The sequence below is a fragment of the Megachile rotundata genome, chromosome 1, assembly GCF_050947335.1.
Source record: "Megachile rotundata isolate GNS110a chromosome 1, iyMegRotu1, whole genome shotgun sequence".
Classification (NCBI taxonomy): Eukaryota; Metazoa; Arthropoda; class Insecta; order Hymenoptera; family Megachilidae; genus Megachile; species Megachile rotundata.
In genome coordinates this window covers 9,443,339-9,463,412 of record NC_134983.1, presented here as the reverse complement: position 1 = coordinate 9,463,412, position 20,074 = coordinate 9,443,339, and the positions used below count along the sequence as shown (strand labels likewise).

Below are 20,074 nucleotides of genomic sequence, written 5' to 3'. Positions count from 1 at the left end.
CAAAAGAACGCAAAATCATCATCAACACTCCGTTTGCTGAAAGACAATCTATGATACACATTTTCTTTGCAGATGTAGAGGTTAATAACATTAACTCGGACAATTTCATATAGTTGTATCCCTACTCTTTACTCCAATCACGAGCATCGGCATATTATAAGTAGCACGCCTGATCCCTGCTGAAGTCATAAATAGACAGTGCCACGTGTAAAATCTGTTATTTTAACACTTAACGTGTTATTGTTAACATTTCAAGAATTATATTAATTTTCAATCATTCAATTAACAATTACTTTCTTTTAGTGAATTTTCTTCCGTTTGTAGATTCTTTAATTCAAGTAAGTAATAATTTCGTGTTTCTTCAATATGAATGTGTATAAGATTAATTCAAATTATTCAGAGCCCTATGTAAGTTTAGTATTTTATTATTTTTTCGAAAGCATGAAATTTAGTATTTTATTTCATATAATTATCACTTTTTCGAAAGCAAGAAATTTAGAGTTCTATGTAAGATTAGTATTTTATTTCATGTATTTATCATTTTTTTTAAAGTGAGAAATATAAAAAATCTTAAACTTGATGAGTATTTACAGTTCTTAATTAAAGTTAAAATTATCAACTTGGATTACAGTTTGAAAGATAAGTAGTAATAAAGCTCTTAAGAGTTATAACATAATCTAAATCCTGGATTTATATTGAGATATTATTCATAAGAATCCAATAGTATGATGTAATTTATGTGTGTACGATGAAAGTTGCAAGCATATGTGTAGTTCATTTCGGTTTGAGCATTTAAATTTCAGTTTATGTATATATGCTTTCTTTATTAACTATCACAGATATTTTAAAATTTCTTTTAATTTTAATTTTCCCAATGGTGCAATGAATATTTTAAATGTTTTCTAGTATGTCAACGAATGAAGGTTTTGCTACTAAAGCCATACATGCTGGACAAGATCCATTACAATGGAATCATTGTGCAATAATACCTCCTATTTCAATGTCCACTACTTATCGTCAAGATGGACCTGGAGAACATAGAGTAAGATTTTGAATAAATAAAAAGAAAGAAAAGTGTAGGGAAAGGAAAATTTTTTAAAGAATTATATCATTTTATGATTTCTTACCTTTCAGGGTTTTGATTATAGTAGAAGTGGCAATCCTACAAGAAAAGTTTTGGAAACATGTTTAGCTGCTTTGGACAATGGGAAACACGGATTTACTTTTGCATCTGGTTTGGGTGCTACAACAGTAATATCTTCATTATTAAAATCGGGAGATCATTTAGTATCTTGTGATGATATTTATGGTGGAACTAACCGTTACTTTCAACATTGTTTAGTTACAAACGATGTTTCAATAACTTTTATTGATATGACAAATCCAAATAATATTATAGAACACATAAAACCAAATACAAAGGTATAAAAAAGTTTTGTATTTCTATTTAATATTGTAAACACAGTTTAATACTGAATGGAAGATTTATTCTTATAAATATGTAGATATATTTGCATCTTTTTTCAGATGGTTTGGTTAGAGACACCAACTAATCCTTTACTCAAATTAGTTGATATTAAGGCAGTTGCTGAAATATTGAGGCATAAAAATCCTGAAATTATTTTAGTAGTAGACAATACCTTTTTAACAAGTTATTATCAGGTAAATTTTCTTATCCGACATAATTCAATATAATATGTAAATCAAATAATCGACGTATATTTTATTATAGAAACCATTGGAATTAGGTGCAGATATTGTAGTATATTCTTTGACAAAATACATGAATGGACATTCAGATGTTATTATGGGTGCAGCAATTACAAATAGGGATGATATTGCAACAAGACTTCGATTTTTACAAAATGGTAAGGTTTTTTTTTTTTTTAATTGTAGTGCAATTATACTTTCAAATTAATGTTAGTTAATATTATTTACTATTTTTTTATCATTTCAGCTATGGGCATTGTTCCATCACCTTTTGACTGTTTCTTGGTTAATCGAAGTTTAAAAACTTTAGAAATCAGAATGCAAAAGCATATGAAGAATGGATTAGCAGTTGCAAAGTTTTTAGAAACTCATCCTTGTGTAAAACAAGTAATTCATCCGTGTATGTATTTATATAAATTATCAGCCACATAACTTTCTTATCTACCTCCTTATGTAGATGTAATATAGTTTCATTAAATAATAGTTTTATTGGATTATAGATCTTCCATCTCACCCGCAACATGAACTTGCTCTCAAACAAACGTCTGGTTATAGTGGAATGATTTCTGTCTATATTAAAGGAGATAGTACAAAATTTTTAAAGGCACTAAAAGTATTTACATTAGCTGAATCACTTGGTGGTTTTGAATCCCTTGCTGAATTACCGTAAGTAAATGACAATTTACTATATAATATAGGAAATACATATTTTATTATTTATCTCTAAATCTTTTATATAGATGTGTCATGACTCACGCATCAATTTCTGAAGAAACTAGAATAGCGTTAGGTATTACCGAGCAATTAGTTCGTTTGTCCATTGGTCTTGAAACAGAACAAGATCTCTTAGATGATCTTGATCAAGCACTAAAAGCTAGTCTATGAATGTATTAATATGATATACTCTTTTAAATTGTAATTTTGTAATACAATTAAGTTGCAAAATTTGCAACTACTGTACATAATTGGTAATATCTCACTTCTGTGTACCAAATTGGTCAAAATGAAATTTATTATCATTTAAATTTGGACATTCCGCATAATATTAATACTGCCTCTTTTATGCATTTTATACTACTTACGTTTTATGCAGAATTTTAAAATATAATAACAGTTTTAAGTAAATATTTAAATTAGACTTTATGTACAAATTGAAAACTTGAATACAATTATTTTATGTAATTATGATCAGTTAAAATCTGTGACATATGAAGTATGTACATATATATGTTTATTCAATAAAAGATTATTTACAATTTGTTTTGTATATATTTTACATTTGACATCATTTTTGCAATCACATTGATTTATACCATTATATGTATTCAATTAAAGTTATTAATTAAAAATGCAACTAGGATGTAAATTATATTTTCACCTTCCTACTTTAACTGAGAATATAAATTATTAATTATTAATAAAATACTGTATTGGAAAAGTTGAAACTAAATTCATTTTAATTTTTTGTGGAATTTTACATTTAATTTAACAATCTGTTATCAATTATAAATTCTTAAATGACGTTAATATAAAATTATTGTAAATTAACTTTCGAATTGTATCGTAATTTTGCTTTATTCAATCTATCATATTCTTGTGCTCGATTATATAATAATACTCCTGCTATGACCAAAGATGTTCCCATTGCTGATAGACCAGTTACAGGATTGTTAAACAACAGAACTGAAAGCCAAATTAATGAAGCTCTCTTTGCTGTATTAGCAACACTGTAACAAAATATGCTATTTTTAATAACTGATTTCAAATCTAAACATTTTAAGTAGCATAATTATGTTACATAAGAACTGATAAGACAAACCTGTGTGTCACAGGACTAATGTAATCCATAAGTACATATGCAGTGATACTTTGAAAATGGAAAAACACTCCATTTAAAAGAAATGCTGTGAATAATTTAAAACTCAAAGAATGTTCAAGTGTTGTTAAATCTACTAACAAAATTGAAACTGGTACTTGTACCACAATTGATGCTATACTGGTATAAAATTGTAGCTCTGCAGGTCTGTAATTTTACATATATTGTAATTACACTAAAATATACAAACATATATTTTTAATGAAACATTGCAAGATTAATTTATATGATACTTACGTGTACTTAAAATTGTCTCCACTAATTAACATTTTCGAATAAACATTCTGCAAACATTCTGTTACGTTTGTAGCCATAGCAGCAATAAATCCCCTGAGATCAAAACTGATTTCATTTACTGAACATAGAGCTAGTCCACCCATTACCGGAATTAAAGATAAATTTACATATAACCCTGTATGTTCTCCTATAAATAGAATATTATAATTATATAATTAATACATAAATCTTTTTTAACACAATCTTAAATTAATTTAAAAAGAACGATTAAATGAATTTTATTAATAGTAGGAAACAAAATAGAATAAGTTAAATGCATCATTGTTTCTTACCTAATAAATATCTGCTAATAAGGACGGTAAAAAGTGGAGCACTACTTTTAATAGTTTCTGTAAAACTCACTGCTACATAATTGAGTGAGACTAATCCTAGTACTACAGTTGTAAATCTTGTACACCCTACCAATATCATATGTTTATAAAAACCTGCTGGTCTCATTAACCTAGGATTTGCTTTATACATTCCACATGGAAAATACATTTGTATAAATCCACAAACTGCGGTCATTAACATCTGACAAGCACCTACTCAAATAAGTTAATATTTAGCATTACAAACAAATTTATAAAATATTGAAATTATAATCTTATATTCAAAAACTAAAATATAAATTACAAAAGCAGTTTTTATAAATTACAGATATTTTTAAATGTCCAAAAATAATGAATGGGAAGATTTAAGTTTAGATGAATTATTTCATCTAAATAATTAGATGAATTATTTCAAATTCATTTACCCAAAATTGTAGGATCGCCTTCCATGTAAGATAATATGTATTTGTTTAAAAACAATGTACATCCACTGAAGAAGTACCATAATGTTAGAAATAATAAAGCCCTGGGATAAAATAAGCCACCTTTTACTTCACTTGTTAATACTAGTATTTCTTCACGCCTTTTACTATTCTCTCCGTATTGTTTAGTTTGGCTATCGTGTATTAATGGTTGTTCTGTGTCGCGAGGTGTTAGCGCATAGTTTATACGAACGGAATGATTTTCCATTACACTATTTTTTTATATAAAATATTATGACATTACGTACAATATGACAAATACTATTTTGCCGATGAGATCACATTTTCAGTACGTCCACTGAGCATAATGTTGACATTTGTGTGTTTTCTTCTCAGGTTAACTAGGTTATATTTTCACAGATTTTTAAATTTGCGCTATAAACTTTAGCGTTAGTACATTGGATAGTTCGAAAAAGTGCACAATGATTTTGTGTTAAATGTGGTATATTATTTTTGATTTGAGCAATCATAGTAATTTATAATTATCGCATCACGAAGCGATACGTAGTTTCAAGTACATTTCAGTCCACGTAGGAACAGACTTCTGAAACGACTACTTTCTTGTTTATCCTGCGCATCTTGGCTCTGATTTGTCAAACATATTTCGTAACCATAAGCAATGCGCATGCTCCTTTTCGGTATCACGATGCCGGTTCTAAAGAGTTAATAGGAAAAATCTAAAACAAATGGTTTAAATTTTCATATTTACGTACGATCGTTCTTTTATATATCATATTATAACGCCGAAACATGTTCGTGAGTTACACTGAGATGTTGTACACATGCTTGAAAATAAGGCAGAAAAATGTGTACTTTCACAATGATAGTACAGTAAAACCCTTATTAAGGGACATTTTTTAAGGGATACATAAAAACTAATTCCTCCATCATTGTGCGTGCTTCGATTACTTTTTTCTTTGATTACATTTTTTGTAAAAATTTACTGCGCATGTCTATCTTTTACGATTTAGAACTACGCAAGGGTCAACGTTTCTATAAGAGAATAGCGGATCCTGGGCAACAAATTTCCGAACAATCAAAATTGCTCCAATTTAAAAAATAATTACGTCATCATTGAGAGTGGTCCAATTGACTTTACTGAGTTAGGCCTCTGTAAAAAATTTACTGTGCATAATCTATCTTTTATGGTTTAGGACTGCGCAGGGGGTCAAGGTTAATTGATTACAGTAGGGTAGCGGCGGCTCCGGGGAGGCATTACGCCACAACCATGCAGAGCCGCCGTAGGGGCAGTGGCGTCCTGGAAGGGGCCCCAGGACGCCCTGTACGCTGCCCCGGGGCAACGGCGGTGCTTCGGTGGTCCGGGCACTGCCGTAAAGATTAGTTTAGGCTTTATTAGAGAGGGGGGGGGGGAGGGAGGGGATGACATTTCCCGCCGCCCCAGGGATGACAGAAATGGTGCGGGGCCCCCAGTCGTGTTCTTTAAGAATTCTTGGGCCCCCCACTTCATGCGTCAGGGAAGGACCACCGTGGGGGTTTTAGTGGGTAAAAATCCCACATAACCACGCACCCTCCCCCAAGGGTGCCGGGTATCTTTGGAAGATTTCCCCCACGTAAAAAAAAAAAAAAAAAAAAAGTGTGTTCCACAGGTAAGTATTTAAATGATTTAACAATAAGTGTAATTACGTTATGCACTGTATGAAAATTGGTGAAAATAAAGAAAAATTTATCAACAATCACTGTGTATTTATTGTTACCTAACATACCCAACGGAATAAAAATTTACACATGCGAAATAGAGAATTTGTATCAAGAGAACATGAGAATTCCCGGAATTTGACGTCACGAAAATTCCAAGAAGTGGCACGAAGGATACCTCCTCGCAACTTATGTTCTCCTGATACAAATTCTCAAAATCGGTCGGTGGAATTTCAAAAATCGCGCCGGGGAATTCTTGGAATTTGACGTCACGAAAATTCCAAGAAGTGGCACGAGGGATACCTCCTCGCAACTTATATTCTCCTGATACAAATTCTCAAAATCGGTCGGTGGAATTTCAAAAATCGCGCCGGGGAATTCTTGGAACTTGACGTCACGAAAATTCCAAGAAGTGGCACGAGGGATACCTCCTCGCAACTTATATTCTCCTGATACAAATTCTCAAAATCGGTCGGTGGAATTTCAAAAATCGCGCCGGGGAATTCTTGGAATTTGACGTCACGAAAATTCCAAGAAGTGGCACGAGGGATACCTCCTCGCAACTTATGTTCTCCTGATACAAATTCTCAAAATCGGTCGGTGGAATTTCAAAAATCGCGAATGGGAATTCTTGGAATTTGACGTCACGAAATTTCCAAGAAGTGGCACGAGGGATACCTCCTCGCAGCTTATGTTCTCCTGATACAAATTCTCAAAATCGGTCGGTGGAATTTCAAAAATCGCGCCGGGGAATTCTTGGAATTTGACGTCACGAAAATTCCAAGAAGTGGCACGAGGGATACCTCCTCGCAACTTATATTCTCCTGATACAAATTCTCAAAATCGGTCGGTGGAATTTCAAAAATCGCGCCGGGGAATTCTTGGAATTTGACGTCACGAAAATTCCAAGAATTGGCACGAGGGATACCTCCTCGCAGCTTATGTTCTCCTGATACAAATTCTCAAAATCGGTCGGTGGAATTTCAAAAATCGCGCCGGGGAATTCTTGGAATTTGACGTCACGAAAATTCCAAGAAGTGGCACGAGGGATACCTCCTCGCAACTTATATTCTCCTGATACAAATTCTCAAAATCGGTCGGTGGAATTTCAAAAATCGCGCCGGGGAATTCTTGGAATTTGACGTCACGAAAATTCCAAGAATTGGCACGAGGGATACCTCCTCGCAGCTTATGTTCTCCTGATACAAATTCTCAAAATCGGTCGGTGGAATTTCAAAAATCGCGAATGGGAATTCTTGGAATTTGACGTCACGAAATTTCCAAGAAGTGGCACGAGGGATACCTCCTCGCAGCTTATGTTCTCCTGATACAAATTCTCAAAATCGGTCGGTGGAATTTCAAAAATCGCGCCGGGGAATTCTTGGAATTTGACGTCACGAAAATTCCAAGAATTGGCACGAGGGATACCTCCTCGCAGCTTATGTTCTCCTGATACAAATTCTCAAAATCGGTCGGTGGAATTTCAAAAATCGCGAATGGGAATTCTTGGAATTTGACGTCACGAAATTTCCAAGAAGTGGCACGAGGGATACCTCCTCGCAGCTTATGTTCTCCTGATACAAATTCTCAAAATCGGTCGGTGGAATTTCAAAAATCGCGCCGGGGAATTCTTGGAATTTGACGTCACGAAAATTCCAAGAATTGGCACGAGGGATACCTCCTCGCAGCTTATGTTCTCCTGATACAAATTCTCAAAATCGGTCGGTGGAATTTCAAAAATCGCGCCGGGGAATTCTTGGAATTTGACGTCACGAAATTTCCAAGAAGTGGCACGAGGGATACCTCCTCGCAGCTTATGTTCTCCTGATACAAATTCTCAAAATCGGTCGGTGGAATTTCAAAAATCGCGCCGGGGAATTCTTGGAATTTGACGTCACGAAAATTCCAAGAAGTGGCACGAGGGATACCTCCTCGCAGCTTATGTTCTCCTGATACAAATTCTCAAAATCGGTCGGTGGAATTTCAAAAATCGTGCCGGGGAATTCTTGGAATTTGACGTCACGAAAATTCCAAGAAGTGGCACGAGGGATACCTCCTCGCAACTTATATTCTCCTGATACAAATTCTCAAAATCGGTCGGTGGAATTTCAAAAATCGCGAATGGGAATTCTTGGAATTTGACGTCACGAAATTTCCAAGAAGTGGCACGAGGGATACCTCCTCGCAACTTATGTTCTCCTGATACAAATTCTCAAAATCGGTCGGTGGAATTTCAAAAATCGCGCCGGGGAATTCTTGGAATTTGACGTCACGAAAATTGCACGAAGCACAAAAAATACTTCATCATAATGCATTTTCCTGGTGCAAATATTAGCAATATCAATATTTTGTTTTTTATTGTTTATTTTTTAATATTTGGAGCAATTTGTGGGGATCGGAATGATGGGATTTATAAATAAGTAAATATGTAAATGCATGTTTTTATTCATATTTATTTTCAAACACTTTTTTACATCAAATGACAATATATTTTATGAATAGATAGATACATTATTAACACCTAATTCTAGAACGTAATTGTCATAAAAATATGTACATATTAGGGTGCGCCCTACTACAGGATCTTGTAATAAAATAATTTTAAGAAAAAAAATACACCGACTTCGAAATGCACTAAAAAGTATAAAATAATTTCTATTTCATTCAATCATACAATTACGTCACAGATATGAATGAAACCTATTTACTCGTTAGGTAGTGTATTAAATACATTTCAACCTTTTCGGAGGCGGCGCAAAATTAAAAGATTTTCTTGAACATGTCAACCTTTGCACAGCCGAACATAGGCAAAGCTTGTATAGCTATTTTTTTTTCTATACATATAACTCGACAGCACGCCGCGAAGTAGGTGTTAATGCGTATAGAATGGAACTATGGTCTATCTAGATTCATAGAGTATGCGACGAAAAGACTCGATCGCCGCATATACTATAAAGATAGAGCCCATCTGCCGCAAATTTGGTAATTCCCGCGTTGTGGGCTCCGTTTATAGGTTCTTAGATCCATGGCTTCCACATGCGAACGAAGTCGATTCAATTTCATTTATATCAGAAACGTTGCGAAATGAAGATGCAGTCGTTACATTTATGTATATTACCAGATATATCTATAATGGTTCGTATTCTTTTTCAGGATTTATTAATTTCCAATACGCCATACCACAGTCAACTGGTTATTGGCAGCAACGTTTACTGAGGTATTTTTAATTTTGCGCCGCCTCCGAAAAGGTTGAAATGTATTTAATACACTACCTAACGAGTAAATAGGTTTCATTCATATCTGTGACGTAATTGTATGATTGAATGAAATAGAAATTATTTTATACTTTTTAGTGCATTTCGAAGTCGGTGTATTTTTTTTCTTAAAATTATTTTATTTCACGCTTTTTAGTGGAATGGGGAGAATTTTATAGGATACTGTGAGATAGTTCTTCCGGGCTTTTTTTTTGTCCGCGTAAATGCCATGAACATAATTAAGTAAAAGACAACATGGATATTCGTTTTTCAATTTTTTTTTTTTATTAATTGTAAAATTGGTAAATATAATCGGCGATTGCATGTTGACTCATACACCACCAGAGGCACGGAGGCATACGTAGAATTCAATATACAGTATTCACTCCATAAATGTTAAAAAGATCTCTACCGTAAATGTTAAAATTGTATCCCCACTACTGGGGGATCCCCCTCGAAATCAGTCAAGAATGAAACAGGATCGGTCGCCGAAACGACGAGGATTGAATATCGGTGAGACACATACTAATGCAAGCAAAGGAAAAGATTGTAACTTTCTTATTTCTTACTATTTTTTTTTTCATGAAACTTTTACTCTTGTATTTGTCTAGATTTCCTGATTAAAATGACACCAAACATGATATAATTACGTTAACAATTGTGTGTGTAACGAGTGATTAAAGTTTTTAACATAAAAGAGGACGGCGAATAGAAAAGAGAGAGAAGCAGAAAGTTGACGCGTTCGGCAAACATGAAACACTCGTGCGTCTTCTGTCTTTTAAATTCAAAAATCAAAATTCTTTATTTTTGGGGTTTATCAATGAAGCTTTGATTATCGTATTCGTCTCGTTTTTCTGATTAAAATGGTACCAAACACGGTATAATTAAAATCATAATTACTTGTATAGCAAGCCTTTAGAAGGAATTCGCACCTCTACCGTAAATGTTACATCCCAAACTTTTATGGCTTGTTACATAAGTAATTACGATCGTAATCATATCGTGTTTGGTGTCATTTTAATCAGAAAAACGAGACAAATACGATGGTAAAAGTTCCATTGACGAAAAACCAAAAATAAAGAATTTTAATTTTTTAATTTAAAAGACACAACACGCACGAGTCTTTCATGTTTGCCGAACGCTCGAAACTCTATCCCTCTTTGTCTTTTGTATGGCTGTCTCTTTCTACGTTCGGCACACTACAAAGAATGTAGGACCTCTACCGTAAATGTACAATCGAGACCGGCAAAAGTAACATTTACGGAGTGAATACTGTATTAGTAACAATAGTTTTTCGCTAATAACTCGAAAACTAAAGCTTCCCCTTAATTGCGGATAAGGAAAAAGTTGTTCAGAATCGTGCACCTGATAACATATTAAAAGGACATTAAAATCGTCCAAAGTTGATTTCAAAACTTTTCAACAATTTTTCGCTAATATCTCGAAAACTAAAGCTTTCCGCGAAATTTTTATATGAACAAAATTGTTCAGAATCATGTCCGTGATAAGATATTAAAAGCGCACTAAAATCGAGAAAAGTTTATTTCAAAAGTTGCCGGTTTTTTTGCAATAACAACACTTTGCAATTGAAAAATGAAAAATTTTTTGATAATGGTACCAATGGGGAGTCAGAACCTACCAGATGCAAAAGGTTTCGTTCCGATCGGTGCATCCAGCTAGGCGTAATAGGCGGGCACACATAGAAAATAAAAATAATAAAAAAAAAAAAAAAAAAAAAAAAAAAAAAAAATATACTGATCGAATTGAGTAACCTCCTCCTTTTTCGAAGTCGGTTAAAAAAGCAGAATACACAAATCAGACAATTGCTTTTTTGGGCCGTATTAAATGTCGTTCACATTAGGCTATTTTGACAGGCACTTGCCTAATCTGGACGCCCCTTTATGCAGGTTCGACGCAGCGCCATCTAATAGTGACACGCGGAACTGCAATAGAAACTTCGCTGATGGTATATTACCGTTGATGTGTAATCTATTAATTACCGACAGAATTCGGTTGGTACTTTGCACGTGCTCGTAATAGTTCAGAAGTTTGTTGTTAGATGGCACTCTTAACAGCATTTGTGGCGGCTTTTTTAAATGATTATTATATTCTTTGTATAAAATTGACTGTGCATGTCATTTTTTTACGGTTTAGGACTGCGCAGGGGGTCAAGGTTAACTAATTAATTCCCTGTGCATAGCACGGGGCGTTCCACTAGTTTCAAATAAAATCAAAGTCCACTCATTCTATGAAGAAATATAATGTACATATATTTTTAAAATTTAATGTACTTATATTTATAGACATGTTTATTTATTTATTACAGTTCATTAGATGGTGTATTTTCATAAGATTTTTCTTTTACTGCTTCATTTTCTTTAAAGCAATATTTCTGAGAAAAATCTTGATGTGCTAGAAGTGCCACATTTCTTCCACTTATTGCACTCATTTCCATTGCACTAGCAACCCATTCAATAGCATTCACATGATAAAGTGCATTGTGTAGTTTAAATTTTGCTTCTTGGATTTTTGTTGAATATTCTGGATATGCCTTCCAATTGACTTGTTTTACTTCTTTGACCTTAAATAATGAATTAATTTTTCATGATATTTGATACAACTTCACATTAATAATTTGTACGAATGTTACCAATTAATCTTACATTTGAAAACATTTCATTTATAATTTGTGTTTTCAATGGTTGATTGCTGAATATTTTCCAAATTTTGCTATTTTTTAATGTACCTTCCACAGAATTTAATCTTCCTACAGAGCTAATTATTGTTTTATTTGGATCACAACTTAAAATAGCATCTAACTCTTCCTGTAGACCAAAGTAATATGGTTTCAAATTTGCTTTGACAAATGTCGCTATAGTTTCATGATATTGTCCAGTACTATAAAAATCATTATTTGGAAATCCTTCAAAAGTTATAGGAAATTTCTGATCATGGGTAAGTGGAGTTGCAATAATTACAATATCATACGTTGATTTCATTATCACTGTACTATCTGAAATAAATTTCCTAAATCATTTTATATATTATTAGCTAGTATATTACTTTTATTACCTTCATTGCGATATTGCACTTCATATAGATTTTTAGTATCATTTGTTAATATATTAACAATTTTCATGACACGTGATGGTACAACATTTACATTTTTATTTCTGTATATTAAATGCTCTGGTACCTAAGACATGTAAATACTATTAATTCTTGTACAAGAATATATTTTCATACATATATATTTTCATACAATTTACAAAAAAGACCTTTTTGTTTCCACCTTTGACAGACCAGAAGTTGGAACCTGCTCCAGCTAAAGAAATAAAGCCAACAAAACTATGAACATTTATGTCTTGTCCATAATTTACTACTAATGTGGTCTGAACAATTTCATCAATTAATTTTTCTGAGTATCCCAAATTTAAAAGTTCACTTTTAATAGATACTTGTAAGGATTTTGGAAATTCTGCATTCATAGCCGATAATAGACTAGTGATATTCATGAAGGTAAATCCAGCATCCTGTAGATCGTATACTTTTTCAAAGTTATTTAATATAGAACTTATATATCTGTTTAAAATTGATAAAATTTATTCTTATGATATGCGATAAATATAAATTTATAGTTATAATCACACTTTAAAAAGTAAATGGTGCAATATTTTAAGAAATACATAATATACCTGTTAAGACTAAGCAGCTGAATACCGTACTTATAAATTAATTTAACCAAAGTTATTATTTCCCATTTACTTTCTTCAAATACTATTTCATTACCATTCCAAATGCTTGTTCTTTGATCATTATTTGATCTATGTTCTAAACCTAAGGAAAGAAATATTTTAATCACAGCAAACATTTATAAAACAAACATTTGTAATATTGTATTAAATAGGATACCAAGCAATTTAACAAATTCTTGCATATATTTATTTTGCGAATGTATAATTGAACCGCCAGCTTCGAATTCGTTATCGTCAATTTTGACAGTAGCTAAACGTCCCCCAATAGTGTTTACTTCATATAAATCGATATTAAGATCATTTTTAAATAATTCTGTAAGAAAATGTGAACTTGCTGCACCACCAATACCGCCACCAATGATCGCTAAAAAATTTAAAGTTATAAATTAAGAGTCATAAAACATTCACATCAAATTAACCTGTATTAGCCATATAAATGTTCATCATATATTTCAATAAGTACGTCCTTTTACTTGCCTACATTAGGTTTACAATTTTCAAAACCAGCTCCTTGTTTAAAAATAAACATAAATAACAAAATTAATGTTTGATACATATTTTCGGACTAGTATGTACAATATTTTACATATACAAATACAATAGCATACACAATATTATTTTTGAAAAAAAATATAACTTGTTCGACTGAGTCACAGTATAAGAAAGCACAGTATGCTCACTCCGTGTCGGCACCTTTGATCTCATGACCAAAAGATCGCCATGTTGCTGGTTGTGCGATTCGGTCATGCGCGAGTGACAACTTTTGGGCCACTTTTGGGCAGAGTGAGCCTACTGTGCTTTCTTATACTGTGACTGTGTCTATTGGACATAATTGGTTCGAGCATGCTGGTAACCAAGAGCAATGCGCATGTGCATTTACAACGTTCACGATACTAAATTCATATACCCAGTGATGTTTTATTTTATATATTGTTTATTTTATCAGTTCTCCGCCGTATTTACCTATTTTTGTCCACCACGTATATTATCGTAAGTATTATGATGAACATTTTCTTACAATTACCGATTCGACATGTTTTCCTTTCAAAATTCAAACGTGTGGTTCATTATATTCTGAAGCTGAGGTTCGGATATCTTCATGGAAGTTTCTAAAAAGGTTTTTATAAACGGTGAAAAGATAGACGAACATTTTAAAAACAAATTTATTATTAAATGTACATCTTTATCTGATAACGGAGTATACGCGAATTACTCGCTTAAATACTACCTGTACAAAAACACGAAAACTCATCTTTGTTCGTGGACGATAACGTTTGAATCTCTTAAGCGTTTCGTTACGTAATCATACATTGTGTACAAGTAAAAAATATAAAAATCTTCGTTGTTAATTTTTTATGATATACGCGTTAATGTCCGCATTTATACATGACAAACACGCAGTTTAAAAAAATGAGAGTAAATAAATTAAGCAAAGAGAGGAAGACAATTCGCGATAACGTTAAATAGAATACAATGAATGAAATGTCTTTAACAAATAAATAACGATCCGCTTTTACGAACGACAGGCACGTTCTCGTTCGTCCGTGAAATCTATCATAATTAGAACGTAATCCCGTTGTTCTGGAAAATCCAAAGCACTTAATCCAATTAAAATATAAGCTCTCGACGATCCTCGAAAGCGAGCATCGATTCTGGTGTCTCGGTTAATCGACAATTAACGCGAATACAAGTTTTAAGCCGCAACGATTTCGAGTATGGCATTGCCGGTTGTCGGTTCAGGCGTGCTACTCCTTCGTCATAAATTGCATGGATAAATGATGTCGAACTGGCTAGAACTGACCGGCAACACATTTCGCTCGTTAGTTTATCGTCGGTGACCACGAATCGTCGCGATCGAGTATTTCGTGTTTTAACGGCTCCGTTTCGAGCGTATTCAGCAGCAATGAACCAAAGGGGCTGTTTCTCTTTTATCTACAAAAGCGCGAAACGCGACCAGGTGCAAGTGTGCTGCCCACGAGCAACCGCACCCCCCGCCACGATCGAGCCTGCTAAAGCGTTCGTGAATTGTGAGTCTGCGAGTAAGTCGTTTAAATGTATTTCTCCACTCGTGATAAAGAAAACGGAGGCACCATGAATAAACGTACAACTATGTATATGTGCTGATGTATATGTGTATTAGCGGACAACGATGTTTGTCGCGTCCGAGGGTTAAGTACTTTTACACGATCAAACTTCTATGACTTTCGAGAAAGTTACGTATAAAAGGAGGAGGGACATTGATTCGATGTTCGCGTTCGTCAATCAATCACTCGTATGTTTCGGCACGATGATCGTGTGTTGATATTGGAGGTGGAATTCAAATATATGCAAGTACGTTCGAATTGAGCTAAACAGTTTCGAACTGTTTATCAGTACTTTAAGAGAGAAGAATGATTATCGGTAATCGTGTTATTGCTGCACCAGGCAGCATTGATTGATGATAGATATGAAATATACTTTCAGTCAGGTAGCTAAGAGTGTGCTTTCCCAACCTACATTGATTCACTAGCGTTTTTACGAAATTATTTTTGTAAAATATTTTGAATTTCATAAAGTGAAACTTTTGTATCGCAATTGATTTGTTTTTAATATGGTAGATTCTCGTCATACTACTTTCGCTGCGCTAGTGACGCTCTCTAGCATCGTAGAATTATATTAAAGAAGAAACCTTGTTGACCAACCTAATGTATTACCAGCTGTACCAATCTTTACTAACCGATCAATGACAACATCGTATATTGAACTTGCTTCCATCTCCAATAACCGCAAAGACGAGTGAATCTCAATGAGTGAGGTTTACGCGTTGAAATTTCGCGGTGAGCAAATAAATAGTGAACGGAATCGTTAAATTCGATCTAGAAAAAAAAATAAGAAAGAAAAACAAAAAACGACGCAACCTGGCGCGCGTGTTTCGCAAGGGTGAATGGAAATATCGAATGGAACGCTTTTTACCGCCAGAGTTACGTCGAGAATCTCTTTGACACCTCTCCCGTCTTCCTTGACACTAATCTCTACGAATATTACTTTTTTTTTCTGCTTTCTTTCTTCTCTTCTACGCGTTACGCAATAACTATACGCTTCCTTGTCTTTCTCGCGGTTGTTTTTCTTCATTCTAATTACTGCACTCGAAAAGCCGACAAGGATAAGAACGAAAGCAACATGCTCCAATTACGGGCACGAATTTTCTCCCTAACTAAGGCCACTTTAGGAACCTGGATTCGATCCCGTTAAGCGAAACGTTTCAGTGTCGGTCTGACTCGGGGAGCAGCCATGATCATCTGAATCGAACGGATCGAGTTTCCTTAAACAGCGTTTCTCTAATGATCACCGATCGATCGTCTCACGGTGAAAGGTCTTCGCTGCATATTGTCTCGCAGATTCCACCGCGCGTTATAATCTTCATATTTTACCCCAACACTCCCGCGTTAATGTCTCGTTAAAATGTAACGACTATTTCTACATTATTTACAGAGTTACAAATATTAGTAACATTTGCGCGTACCTACATAATTTATACGGATGCTTTATGCTCTGTGAATGATGTTGCTTGATCGAAATCGCCAGATTGAACAAGTTTGATGGACACGAGTTAGAGACGTAAAGCATCCGGGACTTAATAAATATCGACTGTTGCCAACGTACTTGTGCAGAGATGACAAGATGGCTAGCGGGATAAGGACAGGGGCACAAGCGCGGAGAACATTTGGGCAAATAACGAAAATGCATGAGTATCTCTAGGATTGAGTTAGAGAAGGGGGAGTCAACGGCTATATTCAATCTCACCTGTATTTCTTCCGCTAGATCAGTAATGGGCATGTGAGCTCGTGAGCGTTCAGACTTTTGAAGATTTAAAAACTCGACAATTTTTAATTTCTATACCTCTACATTTCTCAATTTAAAAATTTGGAAATTTGTTATTGAAAATTTATAAACTGCAAAATTTTAAATCACTAAATTTAAAAATTCGGAAACTTAAAAGTTGAAGAACTTGATCTGCCCATCACTGCGCTAGCCAACGAGTCATCTCTGCACAGTAAAGTCGTATTCGTCGTTCGGGAACGATCGTTATCACGGCACCAAGAACTCTATATCGATTATGTCTGATTAAAAAGGATCACTCGTGCTACTGTCCGTTGTCTGTGCACCTCATTCTCGAGGACCACAACTCTTCAGCTGTTTGTTATATTTCTCTCGCTGAGAAACGCTTTTCGACGAACGACCCGACGAAAGGAAGAAATTACGAAATGATTTCGCTACAGCATACCGTGACTACTTTACAGGAATACGCTAATAATATTGTATATGCTTTGGACCGCCTCGATTTCGACCTTTTTCAAGATCAGTGAAACGAGTCCAGCGATAGCGAAGGTGGTGTTATTGGCGGTAGATGGTCTCCGCATCTTGGGAAATTGGGCGGTATTGGTGGAAGATCAGCGTGTGTTCCAACGTGCAGTATCAGGTTCATTCCGATCAGTATGTGGAACAGGAAGTGACAATGGAATAACCAGTATCCTGAAAAAAGTAGAAAATGATAATTACGTTGATCGACGATCATTGAGTAAAGTAGACTAACGTTATATTGCCGTTGGCAACGTTCGAATGTTAACTTAAGCACTTAAGAATTTATTTCATTCTACAAGCTTGAATTTTTATTTAAAATTATTAAGTGCCTAATTTTAATTATAACTTGCAACACCGATACTTTCATACTTTTAGGTTATGATTGTTTCAGAATTGTCACTCAATGAATAAGTAATAAATAATATTTTCTACAGAGCTGCACACAATGTTGCATCGTTCATTTGCTTACCAGGATTATCCGCACGGAACCGGAAGATGACATAGCCATTGTTTGGAACAGCAATGGTGTCCTTGGCAGGTGGAAGATTGAACTGTCGATTGAGGAGACCTCTCTTGTCGAGATCCAACGCATGTTTCAAATTAATCTTCTTCACATTCTTGTCTGGTGAACGGCCGATACCGATTACGTTGAACGCATAACCGTGCAAGTGGAACGGATGCGAAAGATTCGGTTGTTGAACTGTAAAAGAGGTCACCGAAATATGACGTGTTAACACATTAAGACGTTCACTGCCAAATGCTCGTTACAGACTGTAGCATCAAAAGTTTTTATTTCCATGTCCGTACAAAAAGACTGTACTATATCGCGGTAACGCTATGAAGTCAATTAGCAACTTGGTAATATATCAAGTATGAATAGTTTGAAAATATATTAACTTGTACATTTGAAAATTGACTAAAGTGAGAATAATGGAAAAACATTACTAATGTACGTGAAACTATATGCGATATACAGAAGAGGTAATACAGTAAGATTGCACTCTGTTTAGTAACTTCAGGTCTCTCAGCTAACTCTCATAGTTTCTAATATCCACACTTATTACATGTGAGCATACCTAAAAAATTTGCCACTTAGTGACTCTATTAATTATGCAGAATTTGTTCTTTACGAGAGCTATCGTACCTTCATCGACGAGAACCACTTCGACGACGGCGTTGTGCGGGATATCAACTTGATGGGTGCACATACAGTTAGCGCCGCAGTCCGCAGGTCTATTATCCCCGTTGCAAAATTGTTCAGGCGGGATGTCGTCGATTTGCGAAAGCGGAGGTGCCGGCGGAAACGTGAACGAGATTTCATCCACAAGAGAGATTACATGATCTCCGGTCGGTGCAACTGCAAACATACGCAGCATCGAAATGACAGACGATTGAATTCCGATATTAAATAGATTCAATGATATAAATGACGCATTGCGTCACGCCGAGCCGGGAAAAAGAAGCTATCCTCCGAAAGAAATGAATCGATCATGATCGAAGGTTTTGAAATCGCTGTCTCTTACCTAAGAATCGATTATACGTTTGCGGCTGGAAGACTTCTTCTGGCCTGTAGAAGAGGAAACGGAATGGCAAGAATATTTTCACGTCCGGCCGCTGTTGGAGAATTCCTTGGTCGATTTGACGAGCGTTCTTCAATTGGTTCACGCAGATTGCGTCTTCGCGTTCGCGATTACAAATCGCGTCCAGGGGATTCAGTACCTAAAGAAACGTCAATTAGTAACATGAAACACAGGAGAATTTCACATGGGCAAGGCGAATAATTAATATGTTTTTGTGCTATTTAGATTGCGAACTTACTGACCTATAGGGTCTAAAAAACGAGGATATCGGGACATAGGGATCTGAGATATAGGATTTAAGGATAGATGACGATATTGGGATATAGCGATCAAGGCTTATTAGGATTCAGTGATATATGTTGCTAATGTCAATTAACGACTAATGGTCTCGTCAACCTCGTATATCTGTTACGTTATATTTCTTCGGAGTGTTGATCTAACAAAAACCTACTAAACATGAGTAGCTTTAGAAAATGGTCTACAATGCCGTATTAAGTAGGTAGAAATGTTGTAACTCTACTTACTACTCCCTGCGGAAGACCAAAATCGTAAGTTGGTGCCGTAGACGTCGGTTGGTAAGGGCCACGGGCATAGCGCAATATGCCCAGCTGTTGGGCACGCGGAATACCGCACTCTCCAAGGGAGCGAACTTGGATCCAATACGCGCCGACTGGTTGATCCGCGTTTATAACGAAATCGTATCGTTCACCTGTAAATCATTGAAACGGTATTTCACTTTTACGACGAGTAATTAAAACAGCTTTCCCTCGGTGTTATAACGGTACTAGGTGGAAAGGAATAGTCGGCTGGAA

At 34.9% G+C, this 20,074-nt stretch overlaps 4 protein-coding genes across 6 annotated transcripts in view; 1 reads left to right on the top strand and 3 right to left on the bottom strand.

Moving 5' to 3' along the window:
- The first annotated feature begins 150 nt into the window (after nt 1-150).
- Nucleotides 151-2,966, top strand: Cth (Cystathionine gamma-lyase). Of its 2 annotated transcripts, none has more exons than XM_012279212.2 (8): nt 151-338; nt 907-1,042; nt 1,135-1,422; nt 1,528-1,662; nt 1,733-1,868; nt 1,958-2,110; nt 2,211-2,376; nt 2,451-2,966. In XM_012279212.2, exons 2-8 carry the CDS (start codon nt 908-910, stop codon nt 2,593-2,595), a joined length of 1,158 nt encoding a protein of 385 aa, XP_012134602.1. In that variant the 5' UTR covers nt 151-338; nt 907; the 3' UTR covers nt 2,596-2,966. The 2 variants fall into 2 exon arrangements, with proteins under 2 accessions (XP_012134602.1, XP_003700700.2); XM_003700652.3 differs by lacking the exon at nt 151-338 and adding an exon at nt 356-408.
- Nucleotides 2,967-3,140: 174 nt separating this feature from the next.
- On the bottom strand, nt 3,141-5,249 carry LOC100879251 (solute carrier family 35 member E2A). Its single transcript, XM_012279211.2, has 5 exons — nt 4,620-5,249; nt 4,156-4,407; nt 3,824-4,010; nt 3,530-3,733; nt 3,141-3,437 (listed from the first exon to the last, which is right to left on the bottom strand). Exons 1-5 carry the CDS (start codon nt 4,882-4,884, stop codon nt 3,245-3,247), a joined length of 1,101 nt encoding a protein of 366 aa, XP_012134601.1. The 5' UTR covers nt 4,885-5,249; the 3' UTR covers nt 3,141-3,244.
- Nucleotides 5,250-11,830: 6,581 nt separating this feature from the next.
- Nucleotides 11,831-14,330, bottom strand: LOC100879362 (prenylcysteine oxidase 1-like). The gene is made up of 7 exons (XM_003700654.3): nt 13,819-14,330; nt 13,499-13,705; nt 13,282-13,423; nt 12,865-13,168; nt 12,659-12,782; nt 12,250-12,599; nt 11,831-12,167 (listed from the first exon to the last, which is right to left on the bottom strand). Exons 1-7 carry the CDS (start codon nt 13,895-13,897, stop codon nt 11,907-11,909), a joined length of 1,467 nt encoding a protein of 488 aa, XP_003700702.2. The 5' UTR covers nt 13,898-14,330; the 3' UTR covers nt 11,831-11,906.
- Nucleotides 14,331-14,486: 156 nt separating this feature from the next.
- The window catches only part of LOC100879475 (uncharacterized), a 128,215-nt gene continuing 122,627 nt past the window's right edge, over nt 14,487-20,074 (bottom strand). For both annotated transcript variants that reach the window (XM_012279216.2, XM_076538052.1), the window contains 5 exons: nt 19,787-19,971; nt 19,206-19,401; nt 18,827-19,039; nt 18,152-18,382; nt 14,487-17,853 (listed from right to left, as the gene is read on the bottom strand). In XM_012279216.2, the coding sequence (XP_012134606.1) occupies nt 17,681-17,853; nt 18,152-18,382; nt 18,827-19,039; nt 19,206-19,401; nt 19,787-19,971 (998 nt within the window). In that variant the 3' untranslated portion in view covers nt 14,487-17,680. The remainder of the gene's footprint in view (nt 17,854-18,151; nt 18,383-18,826; nt 19,040-19,205; nt 19,402-19,786; nt 19,972-20,074) is intronic.